The sequence below is a fragment of the Hippocampus guttulatus genome, chromosome 13 (genome assembly GCF_054856545.1).
Source record: "Hippocampus guttulatus isolate MCC_2025c chromosome 13, RoL_Hgut_1.0, whole genome shotgun sequence".
NCBI classification, from domain to species: Eukaryota; Metazoa; Chordata; class Actinopteri; order Syngnathiformes; family Syngnathidae; genus Hippocampus; species Hippocampus guttulatus.
This window is the reverse complement of record NC_141273.1, coordinates 19,381,738-19,403,632: the sequence shown is the minus strand read 5'-3', so window position 1 is coordinate 19,403,632 and position 21,895 is coordinate 19,381,738. Positions and strand designations below refer to the sequence as shown.

Here is a 21,895-nt window from a genome sequence, read left to right as displayed (position 1 = left end):
GCAGGGAAGGAGCCCGAGCTGGTGTGTGACAGTGTTGTGTCCTTGGACTTTTTTGAATGGATTTTTAAAAATCCATTCATAATGTTAAATCTCAATTTTAAACGTGTGTATGTGATTGTGGGTATGTCTAGAGGAGTTAGTTAGTTAGTTAGTTAGTTCCGCCCGCTCCTATTTGGAACATTGGGCGACGAGCCTCCTCCATTTGTTCCGGTCACTGGCGACCTTTCTTGCTCCATGCCAGCTGACACCCATCTCACTGAGGTCTTCTTTGGCAGTCTGTCTCCACGTCTTCTTTGGCCTACCTCTCTTCCTCTTTCCACCCTCTGGCATCCAGTCCATGGCCACACTTGCCGGTCTCTCTCTTGGCAGCCGGAGTACGTGGCCGATCATTTTCCTTCTCCTTTCAGAGACAATGTCTGACAGTTCAGCCACTCCTGCCCTCTTCATCACCTCCTCGTTGGTGATGTGGTCTCTCCATGAGATCCTCAGGATGGATCTCAGGCAACGCCGATGAAAGACATCTAACTTGTTGGTAATGTTGGCTGTCTTCATCCATGTCTCACAGGCGTAAATCGCTGTTGGGATAACCACTGACATATAGAGGCGTAGCTTGGTGGTCGTAGTGATGGCTTTCGATGACCAGATGTTGCGGAGGCGTTGGAACACTCCCGCAGCTTTACCAAGTCTACTGTTGACGTCTTTCTCCACACCACCTGTATTTGAGATGTTACTCCCAAGATATGTGAAGCTGTCAATGTACTCTATGTCATGTTGGTGTAGAGTGAGTGGTTGAAGGTGTTGGTGCTGTCCGACGGCCATGGCCTTGGTCTTTTCCTGGCTAATTCGTAAACCGACCTTAACTCCGTGCTCATGCAGATTGTTGGTCAACTCCTGGAGTGCGGGCTGGGTGTGACTTAACAGAGCCAAATCATCTGCAAATTCCAGGTCAGCTAGTCTGCTCCCTCCCCACTTGATACCAACTTCTTCCCCTGTGATGGACTTCCTCATCACAAAGTCAATTATGATGATGAAGAGTAGGGGTGACAGAATGCAACCCTGTCTTACACCAGTGACAATGTCAAAATCATCAGTTGTGCCACTGTTGGTTTTGACACAACAGGTTGAGTTGTGGTACAATGACCTGAAGATGTTGATGAGGGGTACACCATACAGCTGGACGATCTGCCACAGTGACTCCCGGTGGATGCTGTCGAAGGCTTTCTTGAAATCGATATAGTTGATCATGAGTGGTGTCTGAAGTTCTTGGCACTGCTCTATGATGTTTCGAAGGGTAAAGATCTGTTCGGCGCAAGACCTTCCCTTCCTGAAACCGGCTTGCTCTTCCCTCAAGATGTTATCCACTTCATCTTTAAGGCGATGTAGCAGGACACTGCAGAATACCTTGCTGGGGATTGACAGCAGTGTAATGCCCCGCCAGTTATTGCAGTCTGCGAGGTTTCCCTTCTTAGGAAGCGTGACAATGACCCCACGTCTCCAGTCGGCAGGAACCTCTTCAGCATGCCAAATCAGGTTGAACAGGTGGGTAAGGCTCTCCACAACAGCGTCTTGGCCGTGTTTCAACATCTCGGCAGCTACCTCATCGAGTCCCGGTGCCTTGTTGTTCTTAAGGCCCTTGATTGCTCTGGCAACCTCAGTCTCGGATATCTCTTTCGATGTAATATTTAGAGCTGGAGCTGGTGTCTCTTGATCGAAATTGAAGAGCACGGGAGGCATTGGTTGGTTGAGAACCTCCCTGAAGTGTTCCAGCCATCTTGCTTCTTGCTCGTCGTCGCTTAGAAGTGTCCTGCCATCCTTGCTCCTGATTGGCACGCTTGAGCTGCTCCTGGAGTTGGTTAGCTCCCGCACGATCTTGTATAGGGTCGTCGTGTTGTTGTTCTCGGCTGCTTCCTGTGCCTCTCTTGCTTTCTCTTCTAGCCACTGTCTTTTATCCTTCCTGCAACTCTTCTTCACTGCCCTGTCCAAGCGCCTGTACTCCTCGTCTTCCATCCTCCAGCTCCGGAGCCTCCTCTTTTGTTCTCTTTTTATCTTGGCCACTTTCCTTTCATCAATCAACTTCCAGGTGTTGTCTGTTATCCATCTCTCTTTGTTGGTACCCCTCTTTCTGCCGATAACTGCTTCTGCAGTTTCAGCAATGGCACAAGAGAACATACTCCACTGCTCCTCAATGTTTGCAAGGTGTTGTGATAGCTTGAGCTTCCTACTCAACTCCTCACAGAAGCTTTCTGAGATGTTGTTATCCTTTAGCTTGTCCACTGCGTAAGGTCTCTTGGGCTGCACCCTTTTCACCTTCTTCAGCTTCAGCTTGATTTTACTCACCACAAGGAAGTGGTCTGAACCCACATCTGCACCTCTGTGGGAGCGAACGTCGAGCAATGACGAGCGCCACCTTGTGTTGATGCATATGTAGTCCAGTTCGTTCTGGGTCCCGCCACCAGGTGAAACCCAGGTTACTTTGTGGATCCGCTTGTGCTCAAAAAAGGTGTTGCCAATGCTGAGGCCGTTGGCACTGGTTAGCATCAACAGTCTCTCCCCGTTGTCGTTCGTGGAGCCTGCAGACCCATGTGGTCCAACTGTGGCATTCAGGCCCCTTCTGTCATTATCCAGTTTTGCGTTGAAGTCTCCAATCAGCATTTTGATGTCATGTCTGGGGATCTCCTCAAGCACGGTCTGGAGCTGGTTGTAGAAGGTGTCTTTATCGTCCGCTGAGGCAGCTTCGGTTGGGGCATAGACTTGTACGATGGTTACTTTGGCATATCTGGTGTAGAGCCTTGCTGTAATAATCCGTTCATTCACCGGCTTCCATCCAAACAATGCTTTTGCTGCACTATTGGAGAGTATGATGCCGACTCCATGGGAATGGTGGTCTTGCTTCCCAGAGTACAGAAAAGTTGCTCCATCAACCACGAGACGCCCTTGCCCCGTCCACCTCATTTCACTAACGCCTAAGATGTCCAGGCGATAGTCCCTCATATTCTTCAGCACCTGGTCCATGCGACCAGACTGGAACATTGTGCGCACATTCCAGGTGCCTACTCTGGTGTTGGTTTTGGTTCCAAAGATCGGGGTCATCAGGGGTCGGGCTTCCTGCTGGATTTCACCCGGCCCCGTCATAGATACATCCAAGGATGTGCCGTCTCTTCTTCGCCGTGGTTTACCGGAAAGGCTTCCTCTCGTCGTTTCTGTAACAGGTTTTGTTTTACAGGGTGAGGTTGTTAACCTCACGCCCAACCCCCAACCTGGAGGACCAGTTGGATGCAGTTTAACGTCGTACCCAGGACTAGAGGAGTGCAATGTAAAATATAAAAATATACTTTTTTATATTTTACGATACACTTGGGGGGGAGGCTCCTGCAAAATCTCGTTGTAACAAGTGTTCAATGACAAAGTATTCATTCATTCATTCATTCATAGGAACATACGTTCGAGGTCCCTCTTACCCAATGGGATGGCAATATGATGCTTGGTAATAGCCAATGGCGGGGCAGCTATACGTGTTTTGCGTTCAGGAAACTCAGAGCTGCGAGAACAGCCCATACTGTATTTTTACCTTTCATATCTTGAATTCTTTTTGTCAATGTAGTGTCTGTTTTATATTAATACTGTGTTAAACCACATTAATAACTCATAGCTGATAGAGAAAAAACAGGCATACGGTTGTTGAACAGAGAAATTAATAGGTCAAACAAATGTGGAACCCAGAAGCTAATTGTACATTAACGAAGCGTATTAGCTACCAACTTTTGCTTTCTGCTAATAGGTTTCATTCGGACAAAAAACACTCAATGCGTTTCTATATCATTTCATCAACGGCTTGACCTACGCAGCAAAGAGAGTACTGAAGTGCGAGTGCATAAGGGTATCTGTTCCATGTCAAATTGCACATTCCACTATAGCGAGCGGGAAATGAGTATGGTTGCCATAGCTACGCAAGGTGGCCACCCTTAGATAAGATGTCTGTTACTTGTCCCCCACTGGGGAAATTTACAGACTCCAACTGCAAAAGACAAACAGAACATGACAAAGCAAGTTAACCGACCGTTGTCTGCTCAGGAAAGATCATTACTAGGTAGCCAAGCATACAGATATGGTGAAAGCCACAAGCAATCATACAAAGGCCCAGTAGGGGCCCCTATTATATTTTTATAAACAGAACAAACTGTGATACTATTATAATCCATAAACTAAGTTATGAAGTAATTATAGATACCATTAAAATCTAGCTAACAAAGAAAGCCACAGCCAATCAGAATTACACAACGCAGTATGACACCATTAAGTTAACAAACAATCTTAGAAACTGACCAATGAAATGAGAGGGGTTGCCCCTCATATCGCTATAAAACCTGTGTGTATTCCAGAGAGTTTTTCAGAGTTTTCCTGATGTGCACATCTGTACCTCTCCGGGTTTGATTGAATAAACTCGTTTGTGACCAGCCTGCACCTCGGCCTCTGGACTTAGTTTGTTTTTTTGGACTTTAAACGATCTCGGCTTCAAGCTCTTAGAAACCTCTGGTGTGTCCCCTGATCTGCGGCTCGACTAAGAAACCTTGGATTTTCGCTTCTTTTGTGTCGGCCCACCGGATCCTTCAGCTGACGCCCGGGAAGAGACGAAACGCCTCGGCGCGCCCCTGGTCCCCGGGAGAAGGCGTGGGGTCTGGCTCCGGGCCGACACATCATTAACAAGAGGCAATATTTTCGTAATTTAAAAATCTCGTATGAAGAAATGTTCTAAGTAGAGGTACCACTGTACTGTTTTCACTCTTCTTGTTATTTTATGACACATTTTTATTTCATGTATAGTGTTAAGGAAATATTCCGCTAGAAGTAGTAGTAGAACATTGTTGAGGAATTTCAGCTTACTATGAGAACTATTGACACTAGTCTCTGTCCTGAACATCTGCTGAAGTACTTAAAACAAAGACTGTAGTGTGAAGTTTAGGTCCTATTTTCACTTGGTTAATTAACAGCCCCCGAGGGTTTTCCTGTCTCCACCACCTCATATAAATCCCTGAAGGCTGTCAAGTGCCCTCAAAGAGGAACCCTAATCTCAAGATCTGTGACCAACAGCAGTGGTCTATACTTCGTCATCATTTCAAGGTCGAACTTTGCTTGACCTTCTTTGTCTCTAGTTTTTTGCTTAGGTAGGTTTAATGGTTATGGTGTTATTCCTCTCTGCTAGTTGTGTTTGTTCAGGCACTTGAGAGAAACAATGTAGAATGCTGTTAAAGGTATTTCCTGCTCGCTGTGTTTACAATCACCTTTAGTGCCCTCGAACCCCACCGCTCCCAACTTCTTCCAGCCACGCCGGGTTAGATGACATGTTACTTTCTTTGTTTCAGGGATTTGCATGAGAGGCGTACCTCCCCGCCTCTCATTATCATATTGTCTCTATATAATCTCATGAATGTGTTTCTTTGACGCTTCCGAAAGAAATCTGAAACTCTCGGAAGCCCAAATCGATTTGTGCTGTGCTGTGATAAACTGAAAAAGTACGACGTGGTGTTTGGTCTTTATTCCACCTTACAGAGGTATAAAAGGACTTGTGTCCAAGGAGAGCAAGAAGCAAACGAAAAGCTGACTCTCCTCAACAATAGCAATTGGTATGCAGCAATAGTTTTAAAGTACTATATAATCCATGTTGAGTTGAGATGAGTTGTTTGTTATTGGGAGCTGCTCAGAACGCTACTGGCACTGCAAGAATTAAAGCACGAGCTGGAGGGCACGCCTGAGCCATTCTAAGAGTTTCCAGTCCAGAGGAACACTCTCCTATAGTCATTTCGTGAAGAGTCTCAAAACCCGTTAGACACTCACATTGAGGCAACCACATATCTCTGCCAGCAGCATTGATTGGTACATTTTACTGTTAACTCTCAGCTGTTTAAAGTTCCCTCTGCTTTGAGGGCTGAACTTTTGGACAAAAACCATGAGGAAAAACATTGCAAAAAAATTTAACAAAAATAAATTAACTGCACTGCATCCTCTGAAGACACTGGCACACCAGAAATCTGCCCAGTACGCCCGACGGCCAGTCCCGCTCTGTACAAAGGAGATTCTCCCAGACGTTCTGTCACACACAGTTGGTGTGTCTGTTGGACACCCTAAATTCATCAAAGTACTGTGCTCGACAAATCAAATGCACATACTATAGCATATTAGATTAATCCACTGCGTCTCAATTATTTTCTGTTACGCCCCCGCTAACAAGAAGAAAATGATTCACGCCCCCCCCCCCCCCCGATTCTCTGCCACCACTATAAATATCATTTGTCAACAAAACTGTTGTCAGTAAACCTCTGCATTTCATTGTATCCTTATTAACATTAAATAAAAGAAAAAAGAAAGAAATATAGTTCTACTAACAGCAAAGAGTAACTTTATTAACATTGTTTTTTCATCTGAAACTGAAAATATTTTATGTGCATCAATTTGCCTGAAAAAAAATCCTTGTTTAAACAGTTAATATTTTTGACGAACTTATTGGACCATTTCATTCTGAAAATTAAATTAAATAATATCAATAAATAATAACAAATTCAAATTCAGTTCATCAACATTAACTCAGGAGCACATGATATAAAACACTTTAGTCTTGAAAAAAAAAAATGTTTAACTCAAAATGAGGAAGTCAGATTGATGGCTACAATGAGCACATTTTGCAGTGCACAACTTTTCCAGCAGCTTATCAGCATGATTGAGGTGTAATGTATGGCGCCTTGATTTATTTTGCTTCGTGCTGTCGGCAGCCGGCATTTTTTGACTCATACGTCTCCCACTGTAGTCACACTGAAGCCAAGTGTTTCATATGCCTCGACATATTTCGGGTGACTTTCTTTTGTCACATCTGCTCTACACCATCGAGCTTATACTCTCTGTGCATTCTCTGACATTTTGAGGCCGCCACTGCCAACTGCTCTCGTGAATGTGCAATTACAATTTATTCTATTTTCTATTTTCTTCGGCGAAAAAAACCCCCACACGGAAACCCTGGCATCACCCCACTATTTGAGAAGCACTGGATTAATCTATTGCTCATGACCATTGTTGACAGCTGCCTTCCCTTGCCTGTTTCCAAAGATGTAATGCAGTGGTGTCAAAAATGCGGCCCCCGGCCCCTAGGAGGTTCGATCAGGCCCACGGGATGATTTAAAAGTGAAAAAATGCATAAAAGACATGGAATGAATGTTTTTAATAAGATGCAATTCATGGATTATCCACTGTTTTGATCAGACAAGAAGACAACAGCAGTCTGTCACTGAGACAGAACCAACACAGCAGACGGTATCAATGCACCATCTGTTGCTTGTTACGATGTTGTTTCTACCCTAGTCTCTACCCCTCCCCTACACCCTTATTAGCCAAAATGTCATTATCCAAACAGAGAAAAGCAGATACGGTGTATAGAACTTTCAATGAAAAATGGACCACGTCCTATTTATTTATAGAAATGCACGGCAAACCTTTGTGCTTGGTCTGTTTGCAACAAGTTTCAGGTAATGAAGGAACATAATATTCGACGCCACGACGAGACTCTTCCCAATGAAAAATTTGACGGCTTGCAAGGAAAACTGAGAAGAGATAAGATCAACAAATTGCAGGCAGGTCTGAGGAAACAGCAGTCACCTTTCATACAGAGCCACAGCAGAAAAAGCCAGCTACCTAATTGCTAGCAAATTAGCATTAGCGTCAAAGCTTCCGACTGTGACTTTAAACGATGTATGATGAAGGCGGCTGAGCTTGTATATCCCAAGAAGCGACAAGGTTTTGCCAGTATTAGCCTGACAAGGAATACTATAGCAGAGTGGATTTCTGACCTATCAACAGATTTAGACAGCCAATTGAAACAGTCAAGTCATTTATACCACTCTCCTTAATTTGTAAAGTGTAGGCAGGGATTACATTTAGATTTTATATGAACAAGTGTAAATGGTTTAAAAATCCCTTTCTTTATAAATATCGTTTCATATTAAAGTGCATTATTATATTTTTCAATACCAATTACTTGTTAAAGTTTTATACCTTTATACAAATCATTGGAATCAGTTGCAATGCATATATGTGAATAATAAAAGTGAATTGCACATTTGTCTAAGGTGCTTCATGAAATGCTTTGTAAAAGATATGTTCATTAAATTTCAACATTTTCCTCATGTTCTTGTGCTTCTTTATACCAAAACAAAGGAAATACATGATATTTTGGTTATTTATAGCAGAGTATGATATAATTTTAATGGTCCTGCCCACTTGACATCGACTGAGGCCATATGTGGCCCACAATGTGAAATGAGCTTGACACCCCATGTCTACAGTATAATGGATAATTACGTAAATTCTTTCTACCGCCCCCCCCCCCCAAAAAATTGCTGCTGTAGACTGTAAATTTCCCCAGTGTGGGACAAATAAAGGATATCTTATTATATATTATTTATTAAATTGTAATCGAGCTAAGTGTTGTCAACAAACAACACATTGATCTTTGACATTCCCAATCGTCTCTGTTTAACTTGAAAAGGTTTGTCGTGTCATGGGAAAACTGTAAATGTTTTAGATTGCCGCAAATCAAAAAGGTACACTGCAGTTATGGTTCATTTGCGTGTGTACTTCATGCATCACAATGAAACAACCACGCACGCGCGCGCACACACGCTCACACACGAAAGGACCGGCTGTCATCCCATGATAGACTTACCCTGTTTTTAATGTCCAAATGAGGAATTGGCGGTTTGATTCACAGTGGACGCCTCAGTTAGTTCACTTCATCGGTACCATGACAGAACTTGTTTATTTTTCAAAAAAAAAAAAAAACGAGCAGTAGAATTTAACACACCGGCGGCAATGTATAAACCTCTCACCCACATTCTGTTCCCTTTCCGCTTCCTTCCAAGGGAAGTGTCGCAACATCCCGTTTATCGAAGCTTGGGGTTCCATGTCTATAATTACAATAAAATATTTAAAGGATGGGATGAAAGTGATATTAACCTTTAATTTCGTAATATCTTTGGACGTCGTGGTTGGGGTTTTAAATATATTATCGCGCTAATATTTGTCGTGCTCACTCAAGGCTTGCAACGCGTTAACAATAACAATGAGTGTGGTGGGATGAAACACACAAACTAGTCGTTGATTATATTGATTTTAATTTATACACAATGCATTTCAATGCCTCATGACGCAGTCACGTGACTATCGTCGTGTGTCAGCTGACGAAAAAGAAGCGGAACTGGGAAAATTATGGTGGTCCAACTAAACAGCTTGTCCCTTTCGGAGTGTCTTAAAGTAAGTGCAAATAAGTGTCTTATTTATGTGGACAGCAACACGTTTAAAGATTGTTGGTGGTGAACGCTTTCTGAGCAATCAAACCACGTGAATGCATTTTAAACTGAATAGAACGTTGACGCAATGCTAACTGCAAACTGGGTTTGCCGAACAAAAAAGGCGTTTGATCCACACGTCGGAACGCAAGAATAATTGTTAATAGTTGCACATAAACATTTTGGTGTAGTTCTCAAATGAGCGCCAGAGTTTGTTGTTTGGTGCTAATTTATTCCTGATGGTGCTCATTTTTTTTCCTAACCCACTGACCTCATGGATGAACGTAAAGATTGACAGCGCATCTGGAGAAACAGTTTCTGCAGCTTCAGGAAGTCGAATTAAAACGTCAAGTATGCGATACTTTTATTTTGATGTGCAGAGGTGAATATAAATCTGTGTGAAACTTTGAAGAAGTACTGTATTAGTTCAATAATGAAAAATGTCACCCAATGTGGTGCGTATTCAATGATCTGTTTTTTATTTGTTTGGGTTTTTTTTTTGCATCCGTCAACACTGGTCAACCTGTGAATGGCAGCCATATTTTATTTGCAAATGTCGGCTTTCTATTAATATATCATGAATATCTGAGAGCATCCAGACTTTGACTTCTTATTGCTATCAAATTTTTGTTCAGGTCATCATGTGAAAGTTCGCCCCCCCCCCCCGCCCCCCACTCAAAGAATGAAAATGATGTCCTTAACAAGCCTGAGCTGCCGTTTCACACTTTCAACCATGACACAGCCTTACAATCCTGCGTGTCTGTAGCTTTGTCACAGGGTAGTGGATGGACTCTGTGGCCGAGAACCTCCTTGCAGAGGGGACTACAATGCCACCTGGAGCCTGGAGGAGTGGCTGGAGATTACCAACTCTTTGACAGCAGTCTTCCGGCTGTTGGTAGGGAACAACAGCTCTGACGAGGAGGTGAGAGCACATTAAGGGACAGTCGACACAGGAACTGTGGTGATGAGAAGCTCCTGTATTTCCAAGTCAGATTTCCAGTGTTTCCTCCTGGTTGTGTTCAGGTGCTGATTCGCCTGTCCGAGTTGAGTAGCAGCCACTCAGAGGCTGTGCTTAACGTACTGAGATCACGACGGGAAGAGATTTGCCATGCTCTGTTGACTAGAACCCACGCAATCTCCTCTGCTATGTTACAGGACTTTGACTGGCAGCTGAAGGTGAATAAACGCTTTGCTTCGTTCACTATGTCTGTGTCCTGTAAATAGGACACAAAGTTTCTTTTTTTTGTGTGTGTGAACAAGATGTACAGTCAAATACTGTCTGTTCACCTATGTGGTTGACTTTGTGCTATTTTTTTTATATATTAATGAAAGTAAAAGGGCAGCCTGGTGGACCAGTGGTTAGCGCATCGAACTCACAGTGCAGAGGTGCAGAGTTTGATTCCGGTTCCAGCCTCCTATGTGGAGTTTGCATGTTCTCCCCGTGCCTGCATGGGTTTTCTCCGGGTACTCCAGTTTCCTCCCACATTCCAAAAACATGCATGGGCAGGTTAATGGAACACACTAAATTGTCCGGTGGTGTGAGTGTGAGTCCTAATGGTTGTTTGTCTATTTATGCCCTGCAAGAGGCTCGCAGCCCCCGCGACCCCTGTGAGGATAAAGTGGATCGGAAAATGGATGGATGAACATAAAAATATGTCCGGCATCAAGGCTGTCACACCTCAAAAAAACCTTTAGGCAGTATCCAAAGTTTTTGTAACATTGTTACATTCTTATTTGTCCTGCAATTATGAACAGAAATGAACACCTGTAATATTGGATTAGAAACATAACACTCTTGAAATACAAATCTTTTTTCTATTAATGCAAAAGGTTTGACAAAAGTACTTTCACATGTTAGAGAATTACTGCTTACTTTATGTAACCTATGGCAGGTGGCTTACAAAAGGCAAAAAGGCATGCCAATAATGTGTCAGTTTGGCATAACTGTGAGCAAAAATATTGCAGTATCAAAGTTCAAGTTAAAAAAATGTTCAATGTAAAAAACATTAATAATTTAACAAAAAAGCTATTCATAAACATTCATACTACTTCACTGGAGTAGTGAGTATTTTAGCATGTGTCATAATACACAGCCCTCCAGACTGCCTCTAAATGTTGTCATTTTCATCTACCCACGGCAGCGCAACCAGTACATTTTTTTAAATAGTCTTTTTGAGCATTTTTGTGGCGGCCCAGCGGTCCACTGGTTAGCACGTCAACCTCACAGTGCAGAGGTGCAGGGTTCGATTCCGGCTCGGGCCTCCCTGTGTGGAGTTTGCATGTTCTCCCCGTTCCTGCGTGGGTTTTCTCCGGGCACTCCAGTTTCCTCCCACATTCCAAAAACATGCATAACAGGCTGATTGAACACTCAAAATTGTCCCTATGTGTGAGTGTGGATGGTTGTTCGTCTCTGTGTGCCCTGTGATTGGCTGGCAACCGGTTCAGGGTGTCCCCCGCCTACTGCCCGAAGACGGTTGGGATTGACTCCAGCACCCACCGCGACCCTTGTGAGGATAAAGCGGATTGGAAAATGGAGTACCCAGCGAAAACCCACGCAGACACGGTGAGAACATGCAAACTCCACTTAGGAAGGCCGGAGCCTGGATCGAATCCACGACCTCTCCACTGTGAGGTCGACATGCTAACCACTCGATCAACGGGCCGCCAAAAATCACACAAGCTAGCCAGGAGTCAAACCCATCATCTTCACCCTATCCATTGCGCCACGAGCACCACCCACTAAATCTTCAACTTGCTAAAAAATATTTGCAAAAAAAACAATGAACAAAAATAAAGTAAAATGTGAGGTTAGGGCTCATTACGCTCCTCGTGTAAAAAAAAAAAAGTTACTCTTGAGCCTTGAATCCAGAAGGTTCATAGCTGTGCATCTATGATCTGATGACCAGCTCACAAGGAATTAGACAAATGTTCTTTGTACTACTCAAAGTAGACTTCTCGCACTGGTACAAATGTTGAAACAAAAATGAAGACACCTTGAGAGTAAACAAACATTTCCTTTATTTGTTCATGTAAGCAATGTTCCCTTTAAGATGCACTCTGCTTTCACCCTCTGTGTGCACACGGTGACAGTGGTGCGCACCACACAAACACACACACACATTACATTTCTACACTCATTCTTTCATTTCCAGTTTGTTCTACAAAGAGGACACAACATCATTCCCATCCATCACAGTTTCAGTTGTGTGAGCAAGGGTGCACACTCAGTTTCTTCTTTGGTTTGAAGTCTACATTGACACACGTAGATTCATACTCGCCACCGACGAGATGCCGCAGGTGCCATGCCAACCGCTCCATTCAGGAAGTACAATAAGGGCGGAATTTACAAATTTATAGATGGACCATTGCTTGTTATTATGCGAGAGTTAGTTAGCAAAGTGGCTAAATCTCTTATTTCCTCTCTCCTCTGAGTGGATGTGTGTGTGTGACCCCTCACACTTTCACTCTCTGCTCACATGGGAAGGAGAAAAAAAATAAATGTGGCGGGCATCTTGTCCTTAACTTCAAAGAGGCGGCTCGTAGAGTTCGTGACGGTCACTTCTTTGCAGATAACCAATCATATTGCAGCAGGGTGTGCCATGCTTCGAAATTGCTTCCAATAAAAAATAAAAAAGCTCATGACCGGTGATGCACAGTTTTTGCAGAAACCTTGACTTTGATTAACCAGAGTAAACCATCAAACCGGGTATCAGCCCACCGTGTGGCACTCATCGAAACAGAATATCCTTTAAATAGAAAAGGGTCAGGGTGGTCCGGTGGTTAGCTGCGTCGACCTTACAGTGCAGAGGTGAAGGGTTCGATTCCGGCTCCAGCTTGCCTGTGTGGAGTTTGCATGTTCTCCCCGTTCCTGCGTGGGTTTTCTCCGGGTACTCCAGTTTCCTCCCACATTCTAAAAACATGCATGGCAGGCTGATTGAACACTCCAAATTGTCCCGAGGTGTCAGTGTGAGCGCGGATGGTTGTTCGTCTCTGTGTGCCCTGCGATTGGCTGGCAACTGGTTCAGGGTGTCCCCCGCCTACTGCCCGAAGACGGCTGAGATAGACTCCAGCACCCACTGCGACCCTTGTGAGGATCAAGCGGACTGGAAAAAGGATGGATGGATGGACAAAAGTGTCAATCAAATCGATGATAGCAAGATTACAGACCCTTTTCTGCTTGGCTCTCGACGAAGGTGGACGCTTTTCTGCTCAGCTCCTGTCCTTACCCACCCTCCCCTTGCTCGCCACTCAGTCTACTTGCTGTCTGTGTCTAACTTTCCTAGCCTCCTATCGTATTTTCATCCTAAGAACAAACCATGGAATTGGTTGGCTGGTCTCTCGATGTAATAGACAAATTTTTTTCGACGTAAAGAGCAGGCAGTGGGGAGCCTACTTGCCCCTCGGGGACATTTGCTGCCGGATACGCTCTTGATCCATGGAGAAAGTGGAGAAATGTGTGCCTGTCAATACTGTCGGTTGAGGATGTGGAAGACATCTACATTATCGGCCTTCTGATAACAGGTATGCTGCTGTTTGGTGTTAGCAGTTTCCTGTTCTATCGCAAAATTCAACCGACTGGAGCAGCTTTATTGGAAGTGAAGAAGCTGCCGGTCAGTCTAGCGCGAATGTCCAACAAGACTCTAAGCGGTGACTGAGCTCAACCGCAATATGGAAGCGGTTTTGGAGCGTCTTTGTACGATTGGCGACAACATGGTGAAGTTGGAATTCTCGCTTCGAAAAGGAATTGAGGATTTGGCTGATCGGCGCCAGTGAAGGAATACAGCCACGAACTCTAGGCCACCTGAAATTGTTGGTGGCTGTCCCAAGACAACGCTATCTGGACCCTTTCCCCTGAAAAGTACGCATGGAAGCTAGTGCCCCCACCATCACCCCCTCCTTCTCAGCCACAGACTGATAAGCCGGGACTGTCTCCATGAGCAGAACTTGAAGAAGCAGCTGCGGCCTGTCCTTATCATCAACGCCTTCATTGTTCCTCCTGGCTTTTCCCCGTGATGCGACTTGATCTGCTGTGCGCTGAATGGACTGGCAGCACGCCGGTCGGACTGCGTCGCGCTCCCCCGACCCCTCATTACATGTTATGTCTTGTGACTTGTTGTAACTGCCATCCATATGCTTGATGTGCAGGGTATCTTTTTTTTCCTCAGAGACTTAAAACATCCTCAGAAGAGGATAATTCTAGCATGTTTTTTTTCCCCTCCTTCCCTAGTGTTTACTTTTCTCAACTAAGATCTCGGGGCGCTGTACATACGGCGAGTACCGACAGGCCCTTCGCACTGTATCCCATGTTCGTCATTGTTTTTCATGTTTCTTGTGCAGAGCGTGCCTGTTAAGTCCAAATTACCCCGTGGGGATGAATAAAGTTTCCTGAATCTGAATCTGAATCTGAATTTTGTGACACAATAAAAACCTGGACGTGACCCCAAGTTTGGAAATGGTATCATGAATACTGTATATATGGTTGTCATGGAAACAAGCAGTTGATTTTATTTGCATTCCTTACCTCCCCCTACCTCTAGTTGGCGCTGTCCAGTGACAAGATTTCAGCTCTTCAGACTCCTCTGTTAAGTCTTAGTCTGGATGTAAGAGAGAACGGAACCCTCAACTCTTTTTCCATGGAGATGAACAGAGAGGAACTTAATACACTCATATTGTCACTGGAGGCCGCGAATAAGGTAAACCAAGACTGCACATTGGCCTCCTTCACTGGTTGTTTCACAAGGCAAAGGTTTGGACACATTTGCTCATGCTATTCAAAATCTATTTTCAATTCATTCATTTTTCATTTCAGTTCAAGTTTCACATTTTGATTGACATCTTAGACTTACATGGTGCTGAAATCTACACTCACATTTTGCGTTCCTCAATTTGAATATGTATTAGTTACAATATATTCATCAATGATGTGAAAAACAACTGTAAATAGCACTGCGATTTATCCATTTTGTATTTATATTGCACTTAATTGAACGGTGTTTGTTTGTTTTTTCTTCTTTCTTTTTTCTGCCTACATTCTTGCTGCTGGAGGCTGTAAATTTCCCCAGTGTGGGACAAATAAAGGATATCTTAATCTTAATACACAGTGGACTGATTAGCAGTTGGTTATAAGGCTGCTTTTGCAGCGTGCCTACAAACGTTTGCCTGTACATAAGCTTTGGCCTGACTCTTTCCATCTGTGATGCCAGAGGAAAAAAACCAGGAAAAAGCCAACTTTTACAGCAACCGTAAAAGAGAGGATCAAGAAAACAGTTCCTATTCACAACTATGGACAATTTAGGGTTTTGATAACCACATAGGCGGCCCGGTAGTCCAGTGGTTAGCACGTCGGCTTCACAGTGCAGAGGTACCGGGTTCGATTCCAGCTCCGGCCTCCCTGTGTGGAGTTTGCATGTTCTCCCCGGGCCTGCGTGGGTTTTCTCCGGGTGCTCCGGTTTCCTCCCACGTTCCAAAAACATGCGTGGCAGGTTGATTGGACGCTCTAAATTGTCCCTAGGTGTGAGTGTGGGCGTGGATGGTTGTTCGTCTCTGTGTGCCCTGCGATTGGCTGGCAACTGATTCAGGGTGTCCCCCGCCTACTGCCCGAAGACGGCTGGGATAGGCTCCAGCACCCCCCGCGACCCTAGTGAGGATCAAGCGGTTCGGAAAATGGATGGATGGATAACCACATAACCAGGGCCTGGAAAATTTAAATGAGGGAGGGCGCTGCAATTTTTCACCATTGCTGTTGTGAAGTCACATAGGACCACTGGTAAATTTAGATCATGGTTGCACTGTAGTTTATATTTACAGAAGCTCCTTTCGTAAACGTGCTTACTTGTGTTGTTTAGGTCGACACAGTTGGTGTTGTTCAGGAATGGGCAACTCAGATTAACAGAGTATATCCAATTTGTGTCTCGATCCTGCACTGGTGTTGACACATATCAGAGTCAGACAGTGGGGGCGATAAGGAACAAGTCGGCCCGCGAAGAGTGAAAATCCATGTAAACATGATACCCATTGAAATGCATCTGGCTGGGGAAGAAAAAAACGAGGAAAAAAAATCGAACCAAATGCATTTAAAAACAAAAGATGATGACCATTCACTGTCCATTTTCCATGGGAAGTTGGGGGGGACTTGTACTCTCCGATCCCCCAAAATCTATATTTAACAAAAAAAAAAAAAAAAAAATCTGTAAAGATCCAATTCGATGGGTGCCGACCCGCAAGTATGTGGAGGTTGACTGTTTCAAATTTTTGTCCGCATTTGGAGTCTTCTTTTTCCTGCCATAGCACATATCTGAATTGTACATCTTGAGAGCAGAAATATGGAGATTTTGTGTAAATCCAGCCTAAGTAATGGTTGATCAGTGCAGACTTGAACTTTTTTTCTTTTTTTTTTTATGCAGGTACTACTCCAGTTGAAATAATGGAACAGTTGAAGAAATATTGATCCTCGTCACACCCCCAAAGAGACAGTCAAGTAAGGATGGATGCTATCAACGGGGTGAACCTTTTCAAGAACTGACTCGCACAAGAACACCTGTGCATGCGTCAGTTAGTTGAGTAAAAAAAATTTGGGGTACCAAACAAACGGGCAGCCACTGAAATTTTATATCCTAGTACGAAAGTGTCTGCCGAACTGCACATGCTCAACTTGCAGGCAATGTTTAAAAAAGGTCTCAGCCCGAAGTGACAAAACATCAGGTGTGCTTGTTGAACTACTCTTAATTGTATTTCTATCATTGATTGTTGACGTAAAAAAAAAATCCCGCTGCGAAGCTCCGACAAGTTCACCCAAAGGCGGAAAGCAGAAATGCGATTGTAAAACTTAATTTTTCACAATAAGATTAGATATCCTTTATTTGTCCCACACTGGCGAAATTTACAGTCTACAGCAGCAAGATTGTGGGTAGAAAGAAGAAAAACAAAGTGTATGCATTCACAAATTCACAAAATAAATGGTCCGGTTTCAATGTACACCGTTCAATTAAGTGCAATATAATATAGATATAGATAAGGTTGTAAGGATAATATCCCAACAGAAAAGAAAAATCCAGAACATCATCAAAGATGAATGAAAATTGTAAATTCATTGAGCACATTTCTTATGTCAATATAGATGAAACTGAGGGAACAGAAAGAAGCACACACACAGTCTTGTGTCCCGGTGTCGTTCCTTGATTTTGCATCTATACCTCCTCTCTCCGAACTGTACAGTGCACATTTCCAGCCAAATGTCAGAAAACATTGCATTCAGCTGATCAGTGAAATGACTCTCAAATGACACAGCCTATGCATGTTTAAAATACATGAAATAAAAATCAAGTTTCCAGTGGTTGAGAGACCCAAATCACAGTCTTCGTTGCTTTGAATTCTGTTTGGCAGCCAAATACTTTACCTTGCTCATAAAGCACCGCACGCCCAGAGACCTGAAAGTCACTCCCCATCAGAACAAGTTCTGCACTTTGTCGACCCATGTACATTCAATACAGCTTTGTTGTCTAAAGAATCAGAATCAGAATCATAATCATCTTTATTGGCCAAGTATGTAGAACACACAAGGAATTTGTCTCCGGTATAACACGCTGCATTAGTATCATCGTAAACAACAAATCATTGAACCATTTTAGAGTAACCAGTAGCAGTATTTGTAGTACAAGAAGAGTGACTACGTCAGTGACTGTTTAAGGAGTTAATGACTAGAGGGAAGAAGCTGTTTAAGTGTCTACTGGATTTGGTGCGCATGGATCTGTAGCGTCTGCCTGAGGGGAGTAGCTGGAAAGGTGGGCAGGGTGCGGGGGATCCAGGAGGATTTTCCGTGCCCTTGTCTTGATTCTTGCAGTGTGCAAGTCCTCAAGAGTGGGTAGGGCAGTGCCAATGATTTTTTCCGCCGTCCTAACTGTCCGTTGAAGTCGGATTTTGTCCTTTTTTGTGGCGGCCCCAAACCAAACCGTGATGGAAGAACACAGGATTGATTCGATTACTGCCGTGTAGAACTGTCGTAGCACCTCCTGTGGCAGGCCATGCTTCCTCAGCAGCCTCAGGAAGTACATCCTCTGCTGGGCCCTTTTCAGGATGGAGATGGTGTTGACTTCCCACTTCATGTCCTGGGAGACTGTGAGTCCCAGGAACTTGAAGGTCTCGACGGTTGACACAGGGCAGTTGGATAGTGTGAGGGGCAACTGTGGAGAAGAATGTTTCCTGAAGTCCACGATCATCTCTACAGTCTTGAGCGTGTTCAGCCCGAGGTTGTGTCGGCTGCACCAGAGCTCCTGCTGCTCCACTTGTTGGCGGTACGCAGACTCGTCGCCGTCTTTGATGAGACCGATGACCGTGGTGTCGTCTGCGAACTTTATGAGTTTGACAGCTGGATCTGTTGAGGTGCAGAAGCTGGCTCACATTCGAACTGACATGCAGTGGGAATTGAGAGATGTCGTTTTATTGCTGATGTAAAATTGTGTCTGCCCATCTTCAAAACCCTCCTCAAAACTCACTTGTATTCTTTGGCATTCGACTCAGCATGACTTAGATTTTTTTCTTGGTTTTACTGTTTGGTGCTTTCTACCGCCTTTATTACCGATTTGTTTTACTGTTTATTGTGCATGTTAAATTGCTCCATGTACAGCACTTTGTATGCAGCGATGGCTGTTTGAAAGTGCTCTATAAATACAGTTGACTTGACTTGACTTGACTTGATGAGCATGTTGACTCAATTATTTTATTACAGTTTTTTTACTTAGTTTTTAGATATAATCATCGAAATTAAATGGATGAACACTTGAAATGGATCAGTTTGTGTGAAATTAATGTTGGCGTAACACAAGTTTCACTTTTTAAATTGTGTTACTGAAATAAATAAACTTTTTCATGATATTAAATTTTTTGGTGAGCACCTGTGTGCGTGTGTGTCTGTCTATCTATACACATATATATATATATATACAGTATATATATATATATATATATATATATATATATATATATATAAGAGCTGTCAAACGATTAAAATATTGAATCAAATTAAAAATGCAGCTGTCATAATTACCTCAAATTCACTAAAAATTTATTGTGATTACTCACACATTTTTGATCGTTTCTGAATTTCCTTTTATATTTTTTTGTCCTATTTTTCCCCATTTTAATGCTCTCATCAACATAAAATCATGAATCAGTTTTCTATGTGCAAAATGCAAATATTTACTGAAAAAACAATTTCGATTTTCAATTTTACATGAACATTTTTCACTTGGAGCAGTTATTCACACATAATCTCTCACACAATATTACTGTCCATCAACAACAGTGAAAAAAATATTTTGTCACACAACAGCTGATTTAACAGCTCTTTTTATGGAATCAAAACAGAGCAATATAACATTATAAAGTGCACATCTAAGGTAAACTAGAACTAAGCCGACAGTGGATTTAAGCCATGGTTGCATACTTCGTTTTTCTCAAGTTTGCTTTGACCACAGCAGTCAGGCTATGTTGATTCTGTTGGTCCTTCTTGCGTGGAAGTCTCTCTACGGTTTTGTGTAGACATCATTTCGGATGACTACACTTGGTTTGATGACAACACTGGAGACGTTTTATTTTCGCTAGGTTGCTACCACTGCAGCGCACCGTCACTGTCAGACGAACACAGAGAAGCTCCACCCGCTCTATTTATATGGACATGGAACATTGTAACCTTCCACACAAAATAGTTCCAAACGAGAAAACAATCGCGTCAGTGGCATACATCGTATACCTGTATGATACAGGTAACTTTGGTCTTGTCAGTGGAGCAATCTGGCAACTTTTTAAAAGTAAACTTTCCATTCATAAACTCTTTAATTATCCGTTTTCGGTGTCTCGCGCGGCTGTGGCTGGCAAAACAGACATGGGCGTGGACTTCTGCAGCGCACTTGTTGTTTTGTTTGTGGTTTATTTATAGAGCAACGTAATATCCACTTGTGACGTGTGCCGCGTTAATCTAAACTGACAGCTCTAAAAAAAAAAAAATCTCGTCTCACCCCTCGGGTGGTGTCCGTCCTCCATTCAGCTCGGGTCCTCTACCAGAGGCCAGGAAGCTTGAGGGTTCTGCGCAGTATCCTTGCTGTTCCCAGCACTGCAGTTTTCTGGACTGAGATGTCCGATGTTGATCCCGGGATCTGTTGCAACCACTTTACCAGCGAGAGCCTCCATTACAAGCTATGAACAGAAATTGTACGTAGCGGAGAAGGCTAAGGTACACCAAGCGGGAGTGAAATAAGAGACTAGGTTGATGAGCCTCTGGTGAATAAAGAGCAGGCATTCTGTTGAGTTCGATGTATGCCACTGACACGATTGTTACTTGTTTGGAACTATTTTGTGTGGAAGGTTACCGTGTTCCGCGTCAATATAAATCATGGGGGTGGAGCCTCTCTGTGTTCGTCTGACAGCAACGGTGCACTGAGGCACGTCGAGAGTTCAGCGGTGCAGTGGTAGTGACCGAGCGACCACACTGAAAATAAAACATCTCCAGTGTTGTCATCGAACCAAGTGTAGTCATCCGAAATGATGTCTACAAAAAAACCATAGAGAGACTTCCGTGCAAGAAGGACCAACAGAATCAACATAGCCTGACTGCTGTGTTCAAAGCAAATTTGAGAAAAACGAAGTATGCAACCATGGCTTAAATCCACTATAGGCTGAGTACTCGTTTACCTTAGATGTGCACTTTATAATTTTACATTGCTCTGTTTCGATTCCATAAAAAGAGCTGTTACAGCAGCTGTTGTGTGACAAAATATTTTTTTCACTGTTGTTGATGGACAGTAATATTGTGTGAGAGATTATGTGTAAATAACTGCTCCAAGTGAAAAATGTTAATGTAAAATTGAAAATCGAAATTATTTCAGTAATATTTGCATTTTGCACATATAAAACTGATTCATGATTCCATGTTGATGAGAGCATTAAAATGGGGAAAAATAGGACAAAAAATATCAAAGGAAATTCATAAACGATAAAAAAGGCGTGAGTAATCACGATTAATTTTCAGTTAATTTGAGTTAATTATGACAGTTGCGTTTTTATTTACATTAAATATTTTAATCGTTTGACAGCCCATATATATATATATATATATATATATATATATATATATATATATATTATATACAGTCAAACCTCGGTTTTCGTACTAAATCCGTTCCAGAAGACCGAATTGTTCGAAAACCGAAACCATGTTTCCCATTGGAATCAATGTGAAAAAATTTTAATCCGTTCCAAGTCAAGAAAACAACTCTTTTAAACCACTTTTTATTTTTTTACAATTTCACACCAGAAACTGTACAAATGTAATAGCCGAGCAGGTAATATGTACAATACTGTACACACAAACTGTAATATGTTTTATTTTCACAAATTCTAACAACATAGTAACCAGTGTTGGTCCAAGGACCGGCAACCCGAGGCCAAGGCCAAGGACTTGACTCTGAGGTCAAGGCCAAGGACTTGGAAAATTTTCCGGGGCAAGGCCAAGGACTTGAGAAATTTTCCGAGGCCAAGGCCAAGGACCAAGGACTTGCCTCCGAGGCCAAGGC

General features: G+C 43.1%; 2 protein-coding genes across 8 annotated transcripts in view; one reads left to right on the top strand and one right to left on the bottom strand.

The window, feature by feature from the left end:
• Positions 1-8,877, bottom strand: part of atp10d (ATPase phospholipid transporting 10D) — a 91,563-nt gene extending 82,686 nt beyond the window's left edge. For all 4 annotated transcript variants that reach the window (XM_086128036.1, XM_086128037.1, XM_086128039.1 and 1 more), the window contains exon 1: positions 8,708-8,877. The gene's annotated coding sequence lies outside the window, so the exon portion shown is untranslated. The remainder of the gene's footprint in view (positions 1-8,707) is intronic.
• Positions 8,878-8,977: 100 nt separating this feature from the next.
• On the top strand, positions 8,978-19,218 carry commd8 (COMM domain containing 8). 4 transcript variants are annotated; one of them, XR_015102702.1, is made up of 6 exons: positions 9,004-9,294; positions 10,096-10,251; positions 10,353-10,505; positions 14,867-15,022; positions 16,733-16,806; positions 18,401-19,218. XR_015102702.1 is itself a non-coding variant. In XM_086127710.1 (5 exons), exons 1-5 carry the CDS (start codon positions 9,250-9,252, stop codon positions 18,476-18,478), a joined length of 588 nt encoding a protein of 195 aa, XP_085983836.1. In that variant the 5' UTR covers positions 8,982-9,249; the 3' UTR covers positions 18,479-19,218. The 4 variants fall into 4 exon arrangements, 3 of the variants coding, with proteins under 3 accessions (XP_085983835.1, XP_085983836.1, XP_085983837.1); XM_086127710.1 differs by lacking the exon at positions 16,733-16,806 and having other exon boundaries at positions 8,982-9,294; XM_086127711.1 differs by having other exon boundaries at positions 9,010-9,294; positions 16,733-19,218.
• Positions 19,219-21,895: the final 2,677 nt, after the last annotated feature.